This window comes from Struthio camelus, chromosome 1, assembly GCF_040807025.1.
Source record: "Struthio camelus isolate bStrCam1 chromosome 1, bStrCam1.hap1, whole genome shotgun sequence".
Taxonomy (NCBI): Eukaryota; Metazoa; Chordata; class Aves; order Struthioniformes; family Struthionidae; genus Struthio; species Struthio camelus.
The window spans coordinates 9,757,810-9,779,620 of NC_090942.1; the positions used below are offsets into that span (position 1 = coordinate 9,757,810).

At 40.1% G+C, this 21,811-nt stretch overlaps 1 protein-coding gene across 7 annotated transcripts in view; it reads left to right on the top strand.

The window, feature by feature from the left end:
* Positions 1 to 21,811, top strand: part of SEMA3D (semaphorin 3D) — a 144,240-nt gene that overhangs the window by 115,742 nt on the left and 6,687 nt on the right. For all 7 annotated transcript variants that reach the window (XM_009680516.2, XM_068920165.1, XM_068919999.1 and 4 more), the window contains 6 exons: positions 5,512 to 5,734; positions 9,101 to 9,189; positions 10,797 to 10,838; positions 12,102 to 12,259; positions 14,431 to 14,495; positions 16,739 to 16,878. In XM_009680516.2, coding sequence (XP_009678811.2) covers positions 5,512 to 5,734; positions 9,101 to 9,189; positions 10,797 to 10,838; positions 12,102 to 12,259; positions 14,431 to 14,495; positions 16,739 to 16,878 — 717 coding nt within the window. The remainder of the gene's footprint in view (positions 1 to 5,511; positions 5,735 to 9,100; positions 9,190 to 10,796; positions 10,839 to 12,101; positions 12,260 to 14,430; positions 14,496 to 16,738; positions 16,879 to 21,811) is intronic.

A 21,811-nucleotide genomic window follows, 5' to 3' on the forward strand; every position in this document is an offset into this window, starting at 1 on the left:
CAGACATTTAGTCCTTGTTTCTACTAAATGAGCTGCACAAGCTGGCAGAGATTTCCCTATATCATGCATGGTAGAGTTTGGGCTTTTGGGAATATTGTAACAGCTTAATTCCATATTGGTATACATTTTATCCTAGTAATGTTTAGTAAGTGATGTCACTGCTCTCATCATCGTCTGTTTATGCATTTTTGATAAGGTGCTTAAGCATTTCAAATTCCAAATTTGGCAAAAATCTAGGACATCTTTTAGACCCATGAGGCTACTCCCATTTTTGAAATAGAAAGAGATTTCTAGGATTCAGCTGTGGTTAGGTGAACAATAAATGGAGCTCCAGAAGATGTAGAATGTATTTTAAAGCTAGTGAGAGAGAGCATGAACCACAAAAAATGCACATATAAAGGAAAATCAAATTGTAGTACTGACTGAGGAGAAAGAGGTTTATTGTACAATTGGGGAAGCAAAGAAGAATGATTTTGATTCTCATTCTATATAGAATAAATTGGTGCAAATTCTAATTCAAAGGCCGTTACAGAACATGTGTCTCTTTCCAGTGATTTCAGAAAACTTTGATTCAGCCCCTATAAACATAAATTTGTTTTTGAAATCTGCAGGGTTTTTAAAGTCTGATTCCCATATAAGTGGAAAGAAACTCAGACTCAGTTGTTCTAAACATAAGGAGAAATGTCTATTTCTGAAGCACTGCTTATGTTTCAAGTGTGAACATGACTTGGTGTTTGTGTAGTTATTAGGCTGTCTGAATCATTTCTCTTGTAATATGATTCACTTTGGATTTTTTTTTTCAAAAGTCTAAAAACGAATTGCCTTTTTTGCCACACTCATTCTGCAATATCTTCTGCTATGTAATACAAAAACATATATTTCTGTGTCAAATTATTAAACTAACATTGTTATCTTCAAAAACCAAGCTGATTACAGCCCACCTTGAGTGTCTAACCTTGTAAAGCCTTTAATCTGTGAAGCCTTTCTGCTGAAAAGTGCAGCAGAAAACAGAACATGGGAGATCACGCTCAGCAAATCAGAGGATAAATTTTTTTGTGCAAATGCTAGCAGAAAGTCCATAGGATTAACTCACTGGAAAAGTACATATATTTCCAAATGAACTATTTTTTTCAATAGGCTTTCATCTTCTTCCTTTCTACTTGTATTAAGCTGTGCTTGCAAGGAATGTCCTTTGAGTAGTTATTACAAGACAACAATACAGACATAGCTTTGTTTTCTTGTCAGTTCTTTTATAGCCATACATTACACTATATTTTGAAACAAAATGACTGAACATGCTGTGAAGTATATCTTAATTCAAATGGCACAGATTTACTGTCTCATGAAGAAGTTTTCAAAAGCCGTTGAGTGATTCAGCAGCCTAAGCCCTGTTTTCTAGAGTCACTTTCAGAGACTTTGTGAAGATAAGGACGCACAGGCTTAACTCCTATTGAGTGAGGCAAGTCAATGCTCTCAAAACATCTATGAGGTCTTTAGATAGCTGTAAAAATTGGTCCAAGCAAGTTCAGGAAATAGCTTGTGGTCTTTTAAATCATTCAGGCTACACAATTGCTAAACAGAACCAGAAGCTGGGTTCAAGCACTGACCCACAGTCACCATGCTGTTTAATGCTAGTACCAGCCATGCCATACTGCAGTCCTGCCACAACTAGTACCTTCCCAAGCAATGCTGTGGCACCGTTTGGGGTCAAAGATAGATGAGAACTGTCCCAAGGTGGCATTTTAATGTGTCCATTCTCTTTTGGACAGTAAGAGGGTTAAACCATAACAACATTAACTGATCTGTGCTTCACTGGCCTGTTTTATTTATGAATAATCAGAGGTAATCTCTGACATTTTTGAGAATGTTATCCTCAGTTAGAAGATTTGGCTTAACTGGTTGCTATATCTTTTTATGTAGCATATTTATGCAAATGCATGTTCATATACAACTGTATATGAGTAGAATAATTCTGCATAATATTAGCTGCATTTACCACATGAAGAACTTTAAGTTGATTCATCCTTAGACGTGGGTACACAATACCTATATCAGCTGAGGAGAGGCTAAATTTGCAAGACCATCTTCTGACATGCACTGTCCTACGGACATGTGCTATGCTGTGTGCATGCCTCAGCACAGGCAGGGAACTATCAGTGGGGAGGAGAAGGGTCTCCAAGGGAGAGAAGGGTCCGGGTCTGGTCCTGAGCCCGCAGGGAGAGCTTTGCTCCTACGAACTGAAGTTGCCTAGCCATGACAATAATCACCAGCAAAGGAAGAGGGGGGATATGCTCAGCCCTTGGCACTGTATGTATTACTCCTAATGCGAATGTTTTGGAGAACGCCAAGCCTTACGTCACGGAACAAATCTTGACCGCAAGCCCTTAATTGGCACCCCGGATAGAAGGCGTGTTGAGCTGGGGATTTGGGAATGCGGCCTGAAGTTTCTTCTGTTTGTAGGGATTAGCTGTGAAGGAGGATTGCAAAGCAACTTCACCGCAAATCCTAACTTTGTCCCAGCACACTGCGAAGACACTATTTCATCATATTTCTTTCTTCACAGACTGTGTTATGGCTCCATCTGGCAGGAAGCACAGGGATTACTTACTAAAAAGTAGTTTTAAAAATTAAGCAAACGTGAAAGGATGTCATCAGCTGGAATATGCTTTCCAGTTCTTATTATTGTCTGGGATTTGTACTGCCTAGTAATGCTTTTAAACTCATCTAGACTAAAATAAAAGATTTCTCAGACTCGGATAACAGACTTAGGTGTAAGACAAGGGACAGTGAAAGGATGCACAAAAGGCATGAGAAGGAGAGCAGGTACAGGGGTGAGTATGAGAGATTATGGGTCACAAAGCACCAGCACGATCAGCCTTGTGAGAGTTCCTGGGCTCACATCAAAAGGCAAGTTAAGGAGAGGTTTGAAGGAGAGTGAGAATGAAGGTTTATGATAGTCTCCAGACGAGAAGTGTTAGGACCAGCCTGGCATAAAGCACAAAGATATGTGTGAGAAAATGAACAGCTGAATTTGATTAGGTTGCTGGTAAGGGCTGAATAGAGGTGGGAGCCAACCTCAGCAGTGAAAGAGAGACACGAGGCAAGGATGGTCTAAGAGAGGGATCGCTGCATCCTCAGAAGAGGATGAGGCTCTGCTGTTCAGAGCCAGAGAGCAGGATGCTGCAGCTGTGGAGATGTGAGCTGGAGCACAGCTTTCATCTATGTGAATGAGTAAAAAAAGTCACCTCTGAGAAATAATGAGCTACGGGGACCATTTGGCATCTGGAGAATATGCCTTTATTATAGAAAAAAGAAAAATGAGGCTGGCATATGCAGCTTTTTAAAAAGTTATGGCCTCTGCTTGCCTATACAAGGAAAAGATAAGCCTGGGTATTTCAATCTGGAAGTAAATAAAAATAAAATAACGAAAAAAGGAACATAAGTAAAGCACTTACTAGTAGCTTTCTACCACAGTGACTCTGGGCGTATTCCCGTGGAGGAATCGAGCATTAGTCAAAGACCAGGGCAAGCCAATGGGACACTTGTCCTATTCTGTCCCACTGCAAGAACAGAGCAGAAACTCAGCCTCAAGGAGAGAAGCAGTCAGACACTGCCAGTCCCTCCGGAATAGGGAACAGGCAGAAATATTTCTGCTTATATTCCACTCTTTTTTTACACTTTTTGTACTTGATTTTCCTCCTCCTCTATGGGCAGATGAAGTATTCTGTGGCTTTGCTGAACACAGAGGAAATACAGAAAACAGAAAATATTTGATCTGTGAATAGATCCTGCAGTTTGAGTCGTTGAGATTATCCGGTCATAGCCACCGGAGGGCACTGCAGATTTACCTTTGAAAGGCTTTTACACAGGTACCAGCAAAGCTAGTTTATTCAGCATATAGCAGATTGAACTGTATATGGATACCTATGCCTTGAAATGGCGAGCTAGACAGAATAATAGGTCATTCACTCACTTCAGACTTGATTTCCTTATCTTGGAAAATATCTGAAGTGATAAGGCTTCTGTGAGCGGGGCAGGGAATGAGGAAGATGGAACTCTTATGGATGTATGCATCTCATCATGAGAATTTTTCTGATTAAAAAAAAAAAAGCTTTCAGTGAACGAACTGATGGGCACTCTTGCTGCTTTCTGGTCAGTGGTTCAAGATGCAGCACTGAGCACTCTGATTTCTTACTGGCTTCAGAGCGAGTTCCCAGCTGTTCTGGCAGAAGACGTGGCTTCAACTTGAATGTAGACTGAATTTGTGACTTACATGAGACCAAATTTCTGGCGTGGTCTATGTTGTCAGTGGCTATTACAGTATTATATCCTAGTAGTTCCAAAATGAGAAAAGAAAAGTTGGAGATTATCCTATATTATTGGATTGTTAATAACTGAATTTTGATGACTCCAAAATATATTGCAAAGAAAAGAAACAAATATCTCTCATAGTACTGGAGGTACGACTTGAAAGTAATAAATTCACAATAATATTGTATTGTCATGCTTGGTGATAGCGAGACGCCTATTAATGTCATATTTAATACTCTCTTCAGGAAGATTGCTAGGTGAAATCTTGGTTATGGTCTTAAAAGCCATTTGGTAATATACCTCAAAAAGTATGGGTAGCTTTTAATAATTGGTGATTACAGATAGATAGATAGATAGATAGATAGATATACATATATGAATTGTTAGCACTTTATCCAACATCAAACAGATAAACTCTTTTTTCTAATACTTCCTTTCCCTTAGTATCTTAGAGAAGCAATTCATCTCCTCTCTATATTTTAATTTCTGTTAGTGAAAGTTATGCCTGAGAAAGAAGAAAAATCTATAGGTGTTTTTTCTTGAAAGCATGCCTATATCTGTGGGTAGGTGCAGGTGTCGATATATTACCAACAGGAACTGAAGATTTGTAATTCTGAGCAGTAGCACAAATGGGCAAGGTGAAACAAATTAGCGAGTTTTAGGTAGTTTTAAAAGACAAAGGAAAATAGGTGGGAGCAAGACAAAAATAAAATGAAGATGAAGGGGAAATACTTTTGAAATGAAAAGAGAAGAGAAGAAAGTGGCAAAAAAAGGAAGAATGTGACCCTTTGAAGAGCCGAAGCAGCGAGCATACACTGAAAGTGAATGCCGAACATCCCAGTGTGCTTCTATGCTTTCAAAAAAACACTGAGCTATTTCAATTGTAAGCTAAATTACTGGTCACTAGCAAAAGTGCTTTATAGACATGCCCATTAGCAGCTGATAGCTGCTAGTCTTTGAACTGGTTTGCATGTTTAGGTGTATACAAAATAAGCCTTGGGTAGCCAAGGTTTTAGGTTAAGGAAACAACTGACTAAACTTATATTCCCATGTAGGCATACGTGCAAGTATCCTGCTTTTCAAGATAACTGAGGAGCTGGATAGAAACCTCTAGACTTCAAAACACGCAAATAAATCTGAATTACTCCTATTTCTTTCCTAATATTCCTCTCATCTTCTTATTCCCTCTCTTTTGTTCAGTGTCCAAGCAAAACCTACGATCCACTTATAAAGTCTACCAGAGATTTTCCTGATGAAGTCATCAGCTTTATAAAACGCCATCCGTTGATGTACAAATCAGTTTACCCAGTGACAGGAGGACCAGTGTTTACTCAAATCAATGTGGACTATCGGCTGACGCAGATTGTGGTGGATCACGTCATGGCAGAAGATGGGCAATATGATGTTATATTCCTAGGAACAGGTATGAGAGGTCTTCCATTGTCGCTCTGCACGAGCCTTATCCCCTAAGAACGTTTTCTCTTGCTCCAGCAGGCCCCAGGAAACCTTTTGGTTAACATCACAAAAGCTCAATCTCGTCTTTTAAAAGTAATACTTTTTCCTCTGCATGCAACTTCAAGAAGGATTTAGGTGCCCCTGAGTCTGTACCAGCACTTTATAAAAATACTAAGATTAGAGGGACTTGTTGGCTCAGGAGATTGCTTCTGAGATGAGGATCTTAACATCTCTTGCTCTTGAGAAGATAACTCAGTTAAAGTTGAGAGTAACTGGTCTTTCTTACCCTCCAAGGGCTGTTTAGTACCTGACTTTGTACTATGTGGTGGTCTGGCTCTAATTCCTGTGGTAGCACATCAATAAGCCATTAAAAAACAAAACAAAACAAAACAAAACAAAACAAAACAAAACAAAACAAAACAAAACAAAACTTAGTAACTTCAGGGAGTATTTTCCATTATCAAAAGTGACTTAGTGCATCAGTATTAAATGTTATATGACACTGAACATTTAAAATTAGGCCTAAAGCTATTACCTTATTCCACTTAAACACTTTAAAAATATTGCTTTGCAACATGAATAACTCCAAATAAGAGGTCTGGAATTAAACAGATAGAGATTGAACTACTCTGTCAGGGAAGAAACTTGCTTTGCAGTTATGTTATGCATAATTATGTATCTGTTTACATTTTTATGATTGTTACATGCCTTAAGGAAAAAGTATATTTTTACCATTATAATTAAATTTAAAATCACTGGAAGGATCACCTGACAGCATGGTATGCTAAGAAATATTAACATACCTATTCATAATGTTTCAGAAATAATTATACACTCTCTTGCTCCACTGAAATTCTTTGTTCCTAATCCGCAGTTTGAAGTTCCCTCAGTATTAACAGCTCTTATAAAGCACTTCTCACTGGTAGATCTGATTGCTTTGCCAAGAAGGTCACTCTCATTATCCCCATCTCACAAGGGGTGAAGGTGCACAGAAGTGAAAAAGTTTATCCAAGGGCAACAAGTAAGCTACTGGCATGAGCTGTAGAGAAACTAAGGTCCCTGTTTGAATCTACCTCAGTGCTCAGTGCTGCTGAGTTGCACTGCCTTTGGTCTGGCTTATAAGCAAAGTTGATGTTCTACACAGTAATTTGATAGATTTGGATATTCTGAAGTGATTGGGAAAAAAAGCAATTGAATTTTAAATATCACAGAGCATCACCTCTTATAAAGTGTGGGTTGACTCAGCCTTCAAGAGCTTCGCAGCTCTGTTATCATGGCACAGGAGTTCACAGACTGCCTCTCTGTTGGAGCATTAATGTCTTTCAGCTCAACCTCTCTCACAACTTTTTTTCCAAAAAAATAAAATGCAAGGGTCCCTCTGCGATCCCTGACTGTCGGATGCAGTGGTACCAGACTGCAAAGCCCTGAGGCTTACTCACAGAAAAGAACATTGATATAGCCTTTTCCCACCTGCCAGCTAGGAAGGCTAAGGATAAATTTCACCTATGACCGTGGAAGATCTCAGTTGCTTTCTGAATGCAAGCTTTCTTGTAGCCATCAAAGTGGAAAATTGATCACATTGCCAAGCTGTGAGATGCCTAGGATTTGAGAGTGCCCTCTCCATCTAAAACTTACTTTTCATGTGATAATAATGCTGAAAAATAATTTAAAACTTAAGCTGTCAGAAAAGGTAAGTTCGCTGGTTAAAATGTACAAAATATTCTTTCAAGGGTTGTAAGGCTGCCTTCAGGGTTTTGCTATCCTTGATTATAATAGTTTCTCATAGAAATTAAGTTATATTGAGAGATGAGCAGCTATAATACTCACATGTGACTGGCCTGCATAAATGAATAATTCTTCAGAGCGATTCTTCAGGCTTAGAGACGTCTAAGCCTGCATGTACTAGGTAGTCACTAGGTGGCACTCTGTAACACGCAAACATTTTTTGTCTGCAATGCTCTCGTTAAAAGCGAGAGTTTTCTTTTCCAAAAGCAAGTTTTTGTTCCATTTTATCTGCTTAAACTTGTCCTACGAAAAAAAGAAAAATAAACTTTTTATCTTTTTTTTAAAGATAAAATTTCAAATATTGTATGTAGTGGCTGAATACAAATACACCAAATAACTCAGGAGATTTTGAGCAGCAGCAGATCGGGAGCTTATGTGTTTGAATGCATCCAGCCAAACTACGGCAGAGCTTAGAAAGGCCGGCAGCTCTGTACACACAACCTAACTGCAGCCCTTCGTGCATACGCGGGCTTTGCCAAATATATTAAAAAGGCCAACATATAAGGCAAACATGTTTTTAACTTTGATTAGTGGTGTGATCTCCTATTGTATGGGAAACAGAGAATGAATATCTGACTCTTTACCATTTTAAAGTATTATTGTTCATCTTTTCAGTATTGTGCATAATGCTTAGGATTAATCTGTCTTGTGTTATTTCCACATTGCATGTTCCAGCTATCCAGTTCACGTCCCCTATTCAGTTCAGAATTCAGCAGTTCAAGATTCACCTATTTGTGGTGATATGAGTTGGGCTGGGTAGCTATTTTCTTCACAAATCAGGAATTCAGGTTTAAATTAATATATAACTTCAACTTAAAAAAAAAATAAACAAACTCCATATAAATCCAAAGAAGCTGTTTCTACCATTTTTAAATGAAGATTCGGATGCTGAAAGCAGTCTTTGTTCAGACATTTCCCTAAAATGACAAGATAAATGAGAAAAAATGCAGTGTGTAATTCCTCACGTTAAAATGAAACCTACTTTTCATTAAGGAGCTAAACTGGGTGAAAATGAATCCTCTAAAATAAAAGCAAACAGTTCTCTGCCAACGTAGGTCCCCAAGCTGGGTCTATTTGGAGGTCAGATGGGCCCTAATTCTGGGGCAAGGAAACATGCGGAAACTTGTAAATGAGAGCATGTATGTGCCTGGGCATGCGTGTGTGTGTGTGTGCGTGTGTGTGTGCGTGTGTGTGTGTGTGTGTGTGTGTGTGTGTGTGTGTAGCAGGCGGGTTAGACCACTCCTGCCAAGAGCAGCCTACAGTTGTGTTGGCTCAGCCATGTGGTAAAACCACAAGTGTAGTGTATGAGAGGCAAGCAGATATTTAGTATGGATAGCTGTCGTTTCAAGCCTACATCCCTGATGCATTACCTTAATTTCCCGTGCCCATTATTTCAATTTTTTTCTTTGTAACCTAAGTTTAGAACATCACTTTTTTTTTTTTTAAGAAAGAATCTGAGATCAAGTTGATATGAAATAAGAAGAAATGAACGTAGCACTCTAGCACTGAAACATAACTGTGGGTTTTTCATGATGTATATTTGTTTCAGACATAGGCACAGTACTGAAAGTTGTAAGTATCACAAAGGAGAAGTGGACTAAGGAGGAGGTGGTCCTGGAAGAGCTTCAGATTTTCAAAGTAAGTATTAAGAGATACTACATTAATATTGTTTAGGGGACTTTAAGGACCAAACTGGCCTCATCTATCTGGTTGTTTGTTTATTGGAACTGGTTCAAGTTTCCAGAGGGACACTGTTTAGCATTTTAAGTGTCTTGGAATTCAATGGATAAGTCAATTGAAATAACAAAAAAACTTGCGATTTTTCAAACTCGTATGAAGCCCATTTCATTATTCTGCCTTGTTCTATATTACAATCTTATTGCGAGCCCCATTTTTTAATAAAAGAAGAAAGCCTTGATTAGCAATGTCTTGTAATTCTTTCATGTGGACTGGCTCAACATTATTGACCACTTTGATTTGGTTATTCTGGCTGAGTGATAGAAAAGAAAAGTCACAGTATCTCTGCTAACACTAATGACTTCTTCATAACCAGAAGCTTTAAAAAATCAAAACCTTTTTTCTGTTGCACCAGCACAATTTTTGATTAACTTCACTGTTGGTGAGATATCTAACACCGATGCACGTTTACAGTGGAAAAATGGAGGTCTGCATCTTCCCTACTGATTTTTTTTTGTTTCTTCTTCATTCTTTGCAGTTTCATTTTTCTTCCTTCTCACTCTGTACTGCTCTTCTTCAGTTTTTACCTTACTTTTTCACTGAAGTGTATCTGTATGGCTGGCATTTTCATTGCTTTCTCATACGTTCTCTTTCCTATGCACTGTAGAAGGTAGCGAGAAGTTCTGACCCATATTAAATAAATGCAGTTGGAACCTAGACACAGTGTTTTCCAAGCCTAAGGACAAGATCTTTAAAAATTATTTCAAAGAGCACATTTCTCCATGTACCTTTTGATATATTCTGCGTATGGTGAAATTACTCTTGTTCTAAAGGATCTGTATGTCTTCTTTCCACTCTCTCGGGCACTAATTATAAATATAATTCTGAAAATACCAAGATTACTCAGTGGTCTGCCAAGTAATCAGGAGTTTCGGTACCAAAAAAATAGATTTTTTTTCTGTCTAGCAGACTTTCTTTCACATTTTTATTGATAATATTTATAAATGTTACCTCTATGTTTTTGAAAACAGAAAAATGAAGAGGATGAGGGGCTGAAAAAACATGCACTTTTCCCTAGACTACATTAAAATTGAACAATAGGCTTAGATGAATCATCTTCTATTAGGGGATAGATAATACTCTGAGCTCTGTTCTGATCCTCCATCAGTCACTGGCAAAACTTCCACTGTTTTTCATAGAAGTGAAATGTATCCTAGTGCAGAAGATCTGCCTATGTATCCCTTAAGTGCCATCTAAGCTTTCCAAATAGTGCTTTATAAGAACTTAAGTTGATGTGAAGGCTCATCGCTAGTCCCTGGGATGGGGTAAATTGCAAACTCTATGAAATATAGCCAATCACCTCATGAGTAGCAGGGGAAATTCATGGGAGGTATTTCTGGAAGTATGTATGTAGAGATTTCTGTGTTTTTTCATACCTGTTTAAACCTAGTAAATTGATGTGTAATTTTATTTACTTTTTGTGTCAGGCAGTTGTTAAGTTCTGTTCTCTTTTTCATTAACAATAGAAGAATATGTAAATTAATGAGCTTTACTAATTCATTTTGCAGCACCCTTCGTTTATCTCGACTATGGAAATTTCTCAGAAGCAGGTAATTTAGAAGCTTATTTAATTAATGCAAGATATATTATATACTTGACATCTAGCTTCTTATATTCAGGTGATGTTTGTTACTTATTGGCCAAACTTTCCATGGATGATTCTTAAAATGTATCTGGAAAGAAAGAGATATGTTTCAACTTGTTTGCCTGCCTAATTCACATTTATTTACAAACAGTAATTTGTGTACCCAAGCTGGTAATTATTCATGGAAACAAATCTTTAGTCATATGGCTGTGGGATTTGTGAATGAAGTTAATGCGCATTCATTTTCCTGACACTAGAAATGCTTGGCTCTATGCAATCTAGTAATAAATTATTATTGCTATTATTGCTCTTGTTATACTACTAGTAGTCAAGAGACTTCACTGAGATCAGGGCCTCGTTGTGCTAAAAGTCGTACATATACAGACTGAAAACTGGTTGCTCTGGTCTAAATTCACAGTCTAAGTCTGGGTGGTCCAATCCAGGCAATTGCAGGGGTCAATCGCAGTTAGGAGTCTCCCTATGGGAAACTGCTTTATGGCAACTCCGCGATGGCCACGTGCATGCTTGGGAGACAGCATGACACCAGATTCCCCCCCTTCCTGCCCCACTGAGGTGGCAAGAGCAGCTCTTGGTGCCTGCCCTGCCAAGGAGGAGGCATTCTGCTGTTCGGGCACGCACCACACAGCTGCATCCCTTCTCCCCTGAAAAAAGGTGGCAGGCCAGCTGGAAGTGCTGCAGGAGCCAGATCCGGCTCGACAGCCAGCAGTTGGACCACCCTTGTCTCAACAGGCAATCCAGTTGCACTTGGGAGAGAGGGAAGTAATATTATCCCCATTTTACATGAGGAACAGAAGCAAAAGAAGCTAATGTTTTATTCATACAAGGTCATCGCTAGTTCCCAGTCCGGATTCTTAAAGTCGTGGCTATCCTTCCCCTTGTTTTTTAAACATATTGTTAAACTACTCTTGCTGTGGAAAGCTTTTGATTTTTTTTAATATAGCACGTTCAGGCAAAAGGTGCAAGGGTGCTGGTGTCTTTCCAGGACTACAGTCCTCTGTCTTCTCTGTCGTGTTGTCAGGAATCGATGGAGATTGGCCAGTTCACACAGCGCCCTGAGAAACATTGTGCAGTGAAGGAGGAATTCGCCCTTGTTTTGTAAAATCTGGGACAAGGTTGAAAGTCAGCAAATGTGGCCTTGAAAAAAGGAACTTTTTAAAAGGGCTACTTGGAGAACGCTTCTAATTCATTTGCTTTGCCTGATTTGCAGCAACAATTGTACATTGGTTCCAGGGATGGATTGGTTCAGCTCTCTCTGCACAGATGTCATACGTATGGGAAGGCTTGTGCAGACTGCTGCCTTGCCAGAGACCCATACTGTGCCTGGGATGGAAACTCATGTTCCAGATATGCCCCCACTTCTAAAAGGTGAGAAAAAGAATACAATGCACTGTAAAACATCCACCCGGTTGCAGGAATTGTAGAGGTTCCTGATCAGAACCGGTTGCCTTTTTACTTAGCATGCCTTTTGCCTTAAAATCTTGAGCAAGCTTTGACCATGTTTATATGGTCACAGCTTGAAGAGCTGTGAAGGCAACGTAACACTGTTTGAGCGTATGTGACAATAACTCAGCTATTGCAACTAACATCATAAATCCATCACTTCCCTTCTTCTGCGCCGAGTGCTTTAAGGTGCAAGATCTCAGATCAAGAGCCTGATTGTGACTGACTTTGCCTGACTGTAGCGATGGAAGAGGGAGATGCAAAAGCCTCTCTTTTTGCATAGGGGAAACTTACAGTCATACAACAAAGTTTAGTATAGTATCCCAGAGTGGTCAATAACAAAATGCATTTAACTCCCTGGGTCTAGGCTAACAAGCTTTTCGTGTCTCATATAACTAACCTGGACATGGCTCAGTGTGTCCCTTATAAATTGTATTCATGAATTAGCCATGAGAGGGAGACAGAGATTTAAATGGTGTATTTTGACCACATCGGGAACAGTTTTTTCACAGAGAAAGGAGCTATTTCTGAGCTTTCTCTACCTATCACCTCGGACAGCCAGCATGAATTAGCGTGAAGGGAGAGCATGCTGCAGGCCCTAGAAGCGCAGTAACTATGTTTACTGATTTGGCATATGATGTTCCTCTTAGACTGTTGGCTCATTTAGCCATAGCTCTGAGCTCGCTGCCTTCATAGCCTCTTCATTCCTCTTTAGAGGAAGCCTTTCTGACAGTAATTCTTGTAGTAAGGGTCAGAGGTTGCAGGGTGAGCTTGGGCTCTGGAATGAGACCTTTTTCTGCCTTAGGGACTATAGGACTGGGACCTAAGCAATTAGACAAACCATTGAAGTTAATGAGTCATAGGTTATTGTGTCGTGGTGTCATGGAACTTTATGTATTTTCCCTCAAAGCCAAAGTAAACTACATTCAGTGAAATGTAAATGAAAGCAGAAAAGCAAGTGTTCAGGCTCACTGCAAAGTTAGTCACACATAATGCTTGCTGAAGTCTGAGGTGGGACTGGGATACAGAGATTGATGGTCCATGCTCTTAAACAGATGTTCAGTTTGGAGGGTAGGCCAGAAGTCTGTGGCTCCAAAAGAAGGGATGGGTAACTGGCCTTGGGAATCCTCCAGTAGATCAATTACTTAAATATTTCCCTCTGTCTAGCTGCCTGTGCTTCCTGCATGTCTAAAGCTTTTACCACAGTGGACACCTCTGCCTCAGGATCCAGCTTTCCTGCTGAGGCAGTGCTTTGCATTTATAAGGCCCTGCTCCCTTTACTCTCAGTGTAACTGTGAGAAAGTGAGTTCCTTCCTGTGTCTCAACTTTTACTGAAAAATTAAAATATGTACTTCTGTTTCTAGCTCTTGGGAGATAAATGTAGTCATTGACAGAGGAAGAGGGGTTTTTTTTAGTTCTATTACAAAGAAACAACGCTAAATCACAGCGCGTTTAAGTGATACATCCAGAGATTACCAAGTAAATTAATTGTGGAACTGGGTAGAGAATCTAAGGCTGTTGACTCTCAGGCTCTTACTCCATTCATTTCCTCATAAGGAAAGAATATCAGATTTATTTTTAAATCAAAGTAAAAAGTAAGCTTTTCCCTCTTCATTTTAATGGTTGATTTACTAGTTGTCTTAGGTAGATCCTGAGCTCAACTTTGAATATCACCCATTGAACCTGAGCGCTTTTCCATGACACACAGCATTAAGGATGTTTCTGAATATTCCCAAGACAGTCGATCCCATCAGAAGATCTGTTCCCAGAACTGACAGTGCTCCTAGAGCAGGTTTAAACACTCTCTCATCACATTGCACATCTTTTATTCTAGGCAGACTTTTTCTCTCTCCTCTTCTGTCTTTCCCTTCCCAGTGGTTTTCCCAAATCACAAGCCTTTGTCTTGATGTCAATTGTACAAATCTCTCTAGGCCACATGCTGCTTTGAGGGTGAGGCTGGTTTTAGTTAAGACTGTAATTGTCAGCAGTAGGGTGGGAGCAATGCGAGTCCACATCTGCTGAGCTCCTCTGAATTTTGTTGTTGAATTCCAGCAATTATGTCTGAAGTGTTACAAGTTTTCATGCTCTTCCCATAGGCGTGCCAGGAGGCAAGATGTCAAATATGGAGACCCCGTTGCACAGTGCTGGGATGTGGAAGACAGTGAGTGTTTTGCACCTTTCTTTTCCTTTTGTCGCTTCCATAGCGGTTTGCTGTAAGGGTCCCTGTCTGTCTGTGCAGCCCTGCTGAGCTGGAGGGAATGACACCGTTAAAGCAGTTGCAGTCGCTGCACCGCCTAGACGTTTCTCATGCTGCGGTGGGTGACCTTTGCTGACGCATGGCCAGTAACGGAGAAGGGGTACAGCACCCCTCACCTGCCTTGCGTGAAGCTCCCCAGCACTAACCAACCCAAAGGACCAAAACAACGCCTGCGATGAAAAACCCTTACACCTCACCACAAGCAGATACCAGGACCTCCACTCGTTGAGAAGCAGAGCAGATAATCCCGGGAGGAAACGCGTATGGGCAAACAGGGACTACTCCATCCTTTTCCCTGCCGCTGTGTATGCTTGACAAAAAAACCCCAAGGCCCAGCTCCAGCTGCCAAACTGGGTAGCTCCCCCTCCCCACAGCTACTTAAATACTCCTGTTATTAACAAGAGCCTAGACCCCCCTCCTGTCAGCTCCCTCTTCCCTTTCCCACACCCTCTTTTTGGATGCCAAAGCGTCTGGCTTGCTCCGTTGGCAACTGCAGCCGTTCGCTTACAGCATGCACTGTCGGTATGAAATCCTGCGGTTACGCAGCAATCTCTGTGGCAGCATAAAATAAATGGAAAGCATTCAAAACCGCGTTTGGGTTTGTCTGGGGTTCTTATATTCACTTACCAAAGTGAACAACCCAGTCAAAACAGTATTGATTATATCGCTGAGTTTAACGTTTGATTCAAGCAAAGCCACCACTTTTGATTGATCTCTGCTTATTTTCATGCCGTGGCGGCGCTGGATGCCTGCCGCAGATCTCAGTGTGAGTCACTGCAGAAATCAGAGCTGCTTGCCACAGGATCAAAGCCCGAGTCTGCTGCACAGTATACAGGACTCTGACTGTACATGTGTGCATGCAGACGCAGTTAAAAAGTCATGGAAAACTGTCATTTCTATTAAAGTCAATGGCAAAACTCCTCTTGACTCCCAAAGGGCCAGAATTTCCCCATTTATTGTTTACTGTCAGTCTCCAAATAGTGGTATCTGAGACTGCACAAAGCTCATAGCTACAGCAAAACTAGTAGAAAGGCTGTCAATGTCACATTTTCCTAGAAGGATAAAAAGATAGTGAAAGAACTGGTTTTACCGGACAAATGTAAAATTACTTAGCACACAAATTAAAACAAATCTTTGGCCTTGCTCTAATACCACCAACAGAAATTTTATCTTGCTGGGGATGACCTCTATGTGCCATAAAGCCATGAAATTGGCCTGCACCACTCCAAGCTCTTGTCTAATTTATGTTATTTGTGATAAATAATAGTATTACGGCCCCAAAGCCTACTTAAGTTCCTTGCTCCACCGCACAAGGTTCTCTACCTGCAAACTGTATTGGCTGTATGAAGTTGCTTGGCTCTACTGAAATCTCTGTGGCATAGTGAAATAAAAGAAAAGCATTTAATGCAGAGAGATGGAATTTCTGTAGATCTCCTATATGTACTTATTATATTGAAAAACCACAATTGTATCCGTTTTGTTGTTGAGCTGACTTTTGACTGAGGAGAAGCCGCTCTCTGTTATTGGCAGAATGTAAGAAACAGCTTGTGCCTAACGATCAGAGAGATAAGACACAGATAAGACAGAATAGAAAGGGAAATGGAAAGCGGAGATTAGAAATGGCAGGCTTAGGTTTTGCAGAAGGCCACAAAGGGGACCCAGATCTGCTCATTTCAAGTTCAGAGTTTTGTCTGGAGCATGCTACAAGGCACTCCAAATTACACTTAAGGCAGGTAAACTGAAATAGTCCTGCAACTCCTTCTCAGTGTCCAGGAGGAACAAAGCAGACCCTAGTGACTACAGCCTACCTTCAGTCACTGCTCCACCTCTATCAGGTTCAGTAGTAGCATTACTTACAGAAAAATACAGAGCAGGTTTTAAATTCTTCAAAGGCGAAAGCCTCAACGTTAAAATGGAGCAAGCACATGATATAGATTTTATTGGCCTCCTTAAAAACCAATTGCACTGAAGGAAGGTTAGCAGCCCCCTCTAAATCCTCATAGTTATGTTTTAAGCTAAAAGTTAAGTTTTCTTTTGCTTTTTTATACTTCACTCACTCTTATAGCATCTGTTCCGAATCAGGCTATTTTCCCATTGCTTTAAAAATCAGGTCAGGGTTAATCTCCTGTACCATGTTTGCTTTCCAGGCATTAGTCATGAAACTGCTGATGAAAAGGTGATTTTTGGCATTGAATTTAATTCAACTTTTCTGGAATGTATTCCTAAGTCCCAGCAAGCATCTATTAGGTGGTATATTCAACGCTCTGGAGAAGAACATCGAGAAGAGGTAAGTTATAGTCATCAAGGCAAGTTTCCTCTACAGAGAATTCAGCCGAACATTGAGAGGCAGGAGTTACTGGGATTAGTAGATGTTTTACTTTTCTTTGCCTTACCTTCGATATAGCATAGCATTCTGGTATCACCATTTGGAGCATGCAGTTGGGAAGAGAAAAGCCATTTGAACTGGATCATCAGCAGTTTTATTTATTTACTTTGACTTATATGCTTAAACTATTTAAAAAAAGAAAAAGAAAAAGAGAAATTAGGCTTTAAACAGTGGTAAAAAATCAGAATACTAAAAAATTCCTTTTTTTTCTCAGAAATTAGCACAACTACTACTTCTATGAGCAAAAATGTATTCAAAACATTCTTTTTAATCCAACTGCTATTCACCTTAGTATCTGATTGCCTTCCCTTTGATCGTGTTAAGCAATGCAGCTAAGAACTGCCACGTACGGCTCACTGCTTCTCTCCGTCTCTCCCTGGGGAAGGAACGGTCTGTGCAGTGAAAAGCTTTTATTTGCTTTGTTTTGTTTGGTGGAGTCTGAGGATTTTATTTAAACGCTGCTCTGCACCGATGAAGAGAAGTCAGGTTAAAGAATCACACCTTGCATCTGGAGTAGAAAGCTGTGAGATCTGTGATGGTCCCTAATTCCTGCAGGATCAGGTGAGCGGTGCTTACTGGTGGAGCAGCCCTTGAGAAGACTCCAGCTCCTCGCTTACATCCTTCACAGTTTCCTGCAGATTCCTCTCTGAGCTAGACACAAAATAAAGGGGGCCCTAGCACGTGCCCAAACGGTCAATGGACTGGGGCTGATTTGGACTGTGTTTGAACGAGTTTCAAACCTCAGGAGTCTTCATGGCCTTTCTCTTGCATGAATGATTTTGTCTCTGAGGCCAAGTCCTGCTGTGATTGCAACCACGGCAACAGGGAAGGAGAAGGGAAAAGAACCGCCCTTTCACACGAGCTGGTCCCAGGTATTAGATACGCTTTTTTGTTACATGGTCAGCCTAGATAAAATTTAGTTTGAATGACAAGAACTGTCAAATGCCCAACATTGTTTTGATCCTGGCCTTCCACCCTCAATGATAATTCATCCTGTGAGACCTTCTCAGTGCGAACATGGGCTTGTTGTCTTTAAAAGTCAGGGAGACCTAGGCCAGCGCAGGTACCTGTGAGAACAGCCTAATTTGGTGAGATGAAACTCACTGCAGTAATCTCGAAGCACTGCTTGTATCACGAAGGCAAGTCTCCAAGAAGGAGGCCGCCTCAGAGTTGCTACCCCAATTATCTGTTGGCCCAGGAAGCCAGAGTGAGGAGGCCTCAAGGTGCCTTGGATTTTCCACCAGATGAGACAAAAAATGCTAGACTGTATATTGATTGGACACTGTTGTACTTTTAATTTACTCTCCTTCTCTTACTTGTGCTTTGGGTTGGTGAAGATTGCTTCCTCTGCCGAGAAACAACATATCATTAATTTATAGAGACAGTGTTTCCCATAACGTGGGCTTAATACCAAAGGAAAGAGGTTACTGGTTTGAAAAGCTATCTTGAACTTCTGTTATAGTCCATACTTGGAAAAAAAAACTGTGGTCTTCTGATCAGCAGGCCCAGCATGCTCATAGCCACAGGTGGTTGAACTCAAAACCTAGCTATCACTGTTTAAAGACCTATGAACGTTCATGCTTTGTGCTTTAATTGATTTACCTTTAACTGTTCCTGTACAGAAGACTGTGTACTCCACTTCCCTAAGGCAACACTTCAGAAATGCACTTAGATATTTGATTATACCCATCTTCACTCAGGAAAACAAGTTAAGCATATGCTTAATTCCAACCATGAGTTTGAGTCGCATTTTCAAATATATTTAAGTAGATACTTAAATCTGTCTTTTTTTTTCCTCTTCTTTTTTTTTTTTTCTTTCTGAACAGGAAGTTTATACCAAGTTTTAAGGGGTCTCAATCATTGTAACATATTATTTTTGTAATTATGGCGTGGGCCCAGATTTCTCAAAGAAAGCTACAAACTCTACCTAATGCAGCCAATTCCCTGTGAAAAATGCATATTTAAGAATCACAATAAGCAGCACTTTCCAAATTTGAAAGCCTGTTCTGAGTTTTGTCTATCTGAATTCAGGAAAAAAAATAATCGGTTGATTTTCTTATAAAATTATAGCTTCAGTTATACCTGTGAAGGTCAGGAAGCCAAGTTCAAGATGTCTTTCTCTCTCATTTGGTTATAGATCAGACTGCAGGTCAAACTGGCTCTTGAACAAAGTTAAGGCAGCCTATAATAATCCTATCCTTAGGCTATCTAATATAGCCTAAGTTAAGGCTATTACCTTCTGCCACCATTCATATTTCCAGCAGGTTCACTGTGGGAGTGAACTGGGATCCCGCTCCCTGTTTTGGGCCACAATACCAGTAATCCAGAAGCAGTAATTCTGCAGGATTGCCTGGCTTTCCTGAGCAAAGAGCCAAGGATATAACCTAGAGAAAGCAAGGGGATACGTGCATATGTGTGACGGCATTTGGATCTCTAACAAGCACACAGCATACTTCTTTGCACATTAGCAGCCTTCCACAGTGATGTTTACTGGGCTGGCTCTGTGTAAACAGTCTGACATCTGTTTGTATGAGAAAAGTAAAGCTTTGCTAAAAAGCTAGATTAACCTTTCAGGCAAATTTAGAAGAAAACTTGAAGAAGAAATCTGCCGACAGATTGTCTACATTATGAATGCTAACAGTAGGCAAATAGCTGCTTACCACATATTGTCCCTAAAGTCATAGCAGTGTTTCTGTGATCTAGCTCTGATAAGGTAGAAGTTGGAGCACATGTTCTCCATGGGGGTAGTTTTGTTAGTTTTTATGTGTGTGTGTGTGTGTGTGTGTGTGTGTGTGTGTGTGTGTGTGTATTTTTTCCATTGTTTGAAGACTACAGACTATATAAATACATACACACTTTGGCAATCACAGGATCAAATCATTAAAAGACAGTATATATCTTTTAGCTTTGCTTGGCCACTGCAGGAAAATTCTTCTTCTTATAGTAATAGATTTTCCAATATTTTGACCCAGGATAGTTTCAGTTTCCTAAGAACTGGTACTCGGTTGGAACAAATTCAGTGTGCACGTGTAGAATCACCACGCTGGGACATTTCATTTTTTAAAAAAAGGCTTTTTTATTTTATTTTTTTAAGATAAAGATATTAATCTATGAATGCCATATTTTCAAATGCATGTACCTAAAATGATGTTCCTAATTTCATATATGGCTGCCTAAATAAATGACCTGCTCTTCAGAGACCCTGAGCAGTTACTCTTATTAGAGAAAATAAAGATATTTGCAGGTTAAAACACTAGTCCTTTTTAGTTTGGAGATTAAGAAATTAGTAATTTGAGGTTTTCTAATTTGAAACCTAGCTCACCAGTAAAAATACATTAAACAATATTAGTGGATAATTGGAGGCATTAGAATATAAAAAGATAGATAGAGCAGCTGGCATTTTTTTCAAATTTCCTCAATTTGGCCAAAATACCATATGTGACAGAAAGAGCGTAGTCATATTTAACGTGTAGCTTGATCTTAGCTCAGCCAATGCCTTAACATAATTTTTCCCGTTATAATTACATTTTCTGCTCTTTCTTTCTTCCTGCAGTAGATTTCTCAAATAACACCGTACATTATTTCAGTGCATGTCTTAAAGGTATAACTTATTGTGATGACGATACCATGCTTTGCAAATGACTCTGCACCTGGAACTTAAGTTACGGACTTTTAGTTCCAGAGCTGTAACTGTAATGTCTCAGCAAATCTTTAAGCCTCACTTTACAAATAGAGGGTTACGCCTTGTCCGCGACATGCAGTACAGCTTCCTGAGGGAAGAAAAAGGGCAAAATCCAGGCTAGATGGGAAGCATTTGGCCCAGCAGGATGTCTCCGACATTTCACCCGTAGGGTCATGGTTCAGAATCCGACTTCCAGTCAGAACGACCTGTGGGAAGGGACAGGATCTCCTGTGGCACAGGAGCTGTCACCAGGTCATTTGGCTGCCAGTGGGAGTACATTTCCCTGTAGTTTGGGGCTGTTTTAAGGTCACAAGTCAAATATCTAGTGCTTTTGTGTTTCGCATTGCTCACGCAATTGATCATGTTTATTCCTGTGCTTGCAGGGTTAGTCATTGAGTTGAGGGAGAGCTTTTTTTGCAACTGGAATTCATAAAAAAAGTGGGGATGTCATTTGTTCATAAGTTCTTCAAGTGCTGAAGTTTCCTGAAGCTGAAAATCAGATGTTTATTTCTCTTAAAATTCCCATGTGTTGTGTTATGTATATAGTAGGTGTCGGGACTAGAAAAAGCCAATGCAGGGCTATTAGCAAATATAAAGCCATTAGTTTTGGTTTCCAATAGCTTTTAAAAATATCCAGCTCTAGTCTCCTTTATGCTGGTCTTTACCCCGAGTCTCCTGTGGCCCCAAGTTCACCAAACTGCCATGTAGCCTTGCAGGGGACAAAACAAGCCATATGGTCTGAAATGCAGACTATGCACTAATCTCTTTTAACTCACTGTTTCTTGCTCTCTTCATACCTGGAGGAGGAAAAAAAAAAATCCACAGGAAGGCTGAAGTACATTCTGGTTTGTTGAAGTAGAGTCTGGTTTCTACTTCAGCAGCTCTTGCCCTTTCCCGTATTCCTGCCCCACAGCATGGATTGTGTTTTCCTCAAAGACCCAGCTTAATGACCCTCTGAAGTTTTAGTAAAGTATTAGAGAAGATGCCTTGTTAGGCACAACATTTTGACCCAGTTACCCCATTGGAGAAAAGAGGTATTGCTTCTTTTCTGCGTTTCAGCCAGACTTAGAACACATTTTTCAGTTTATCCTGCCTAGATTTGTGTCCCATTCAGTTAACCTCTTCGGGAGTATGTTGGTGAACAAAGCAAAA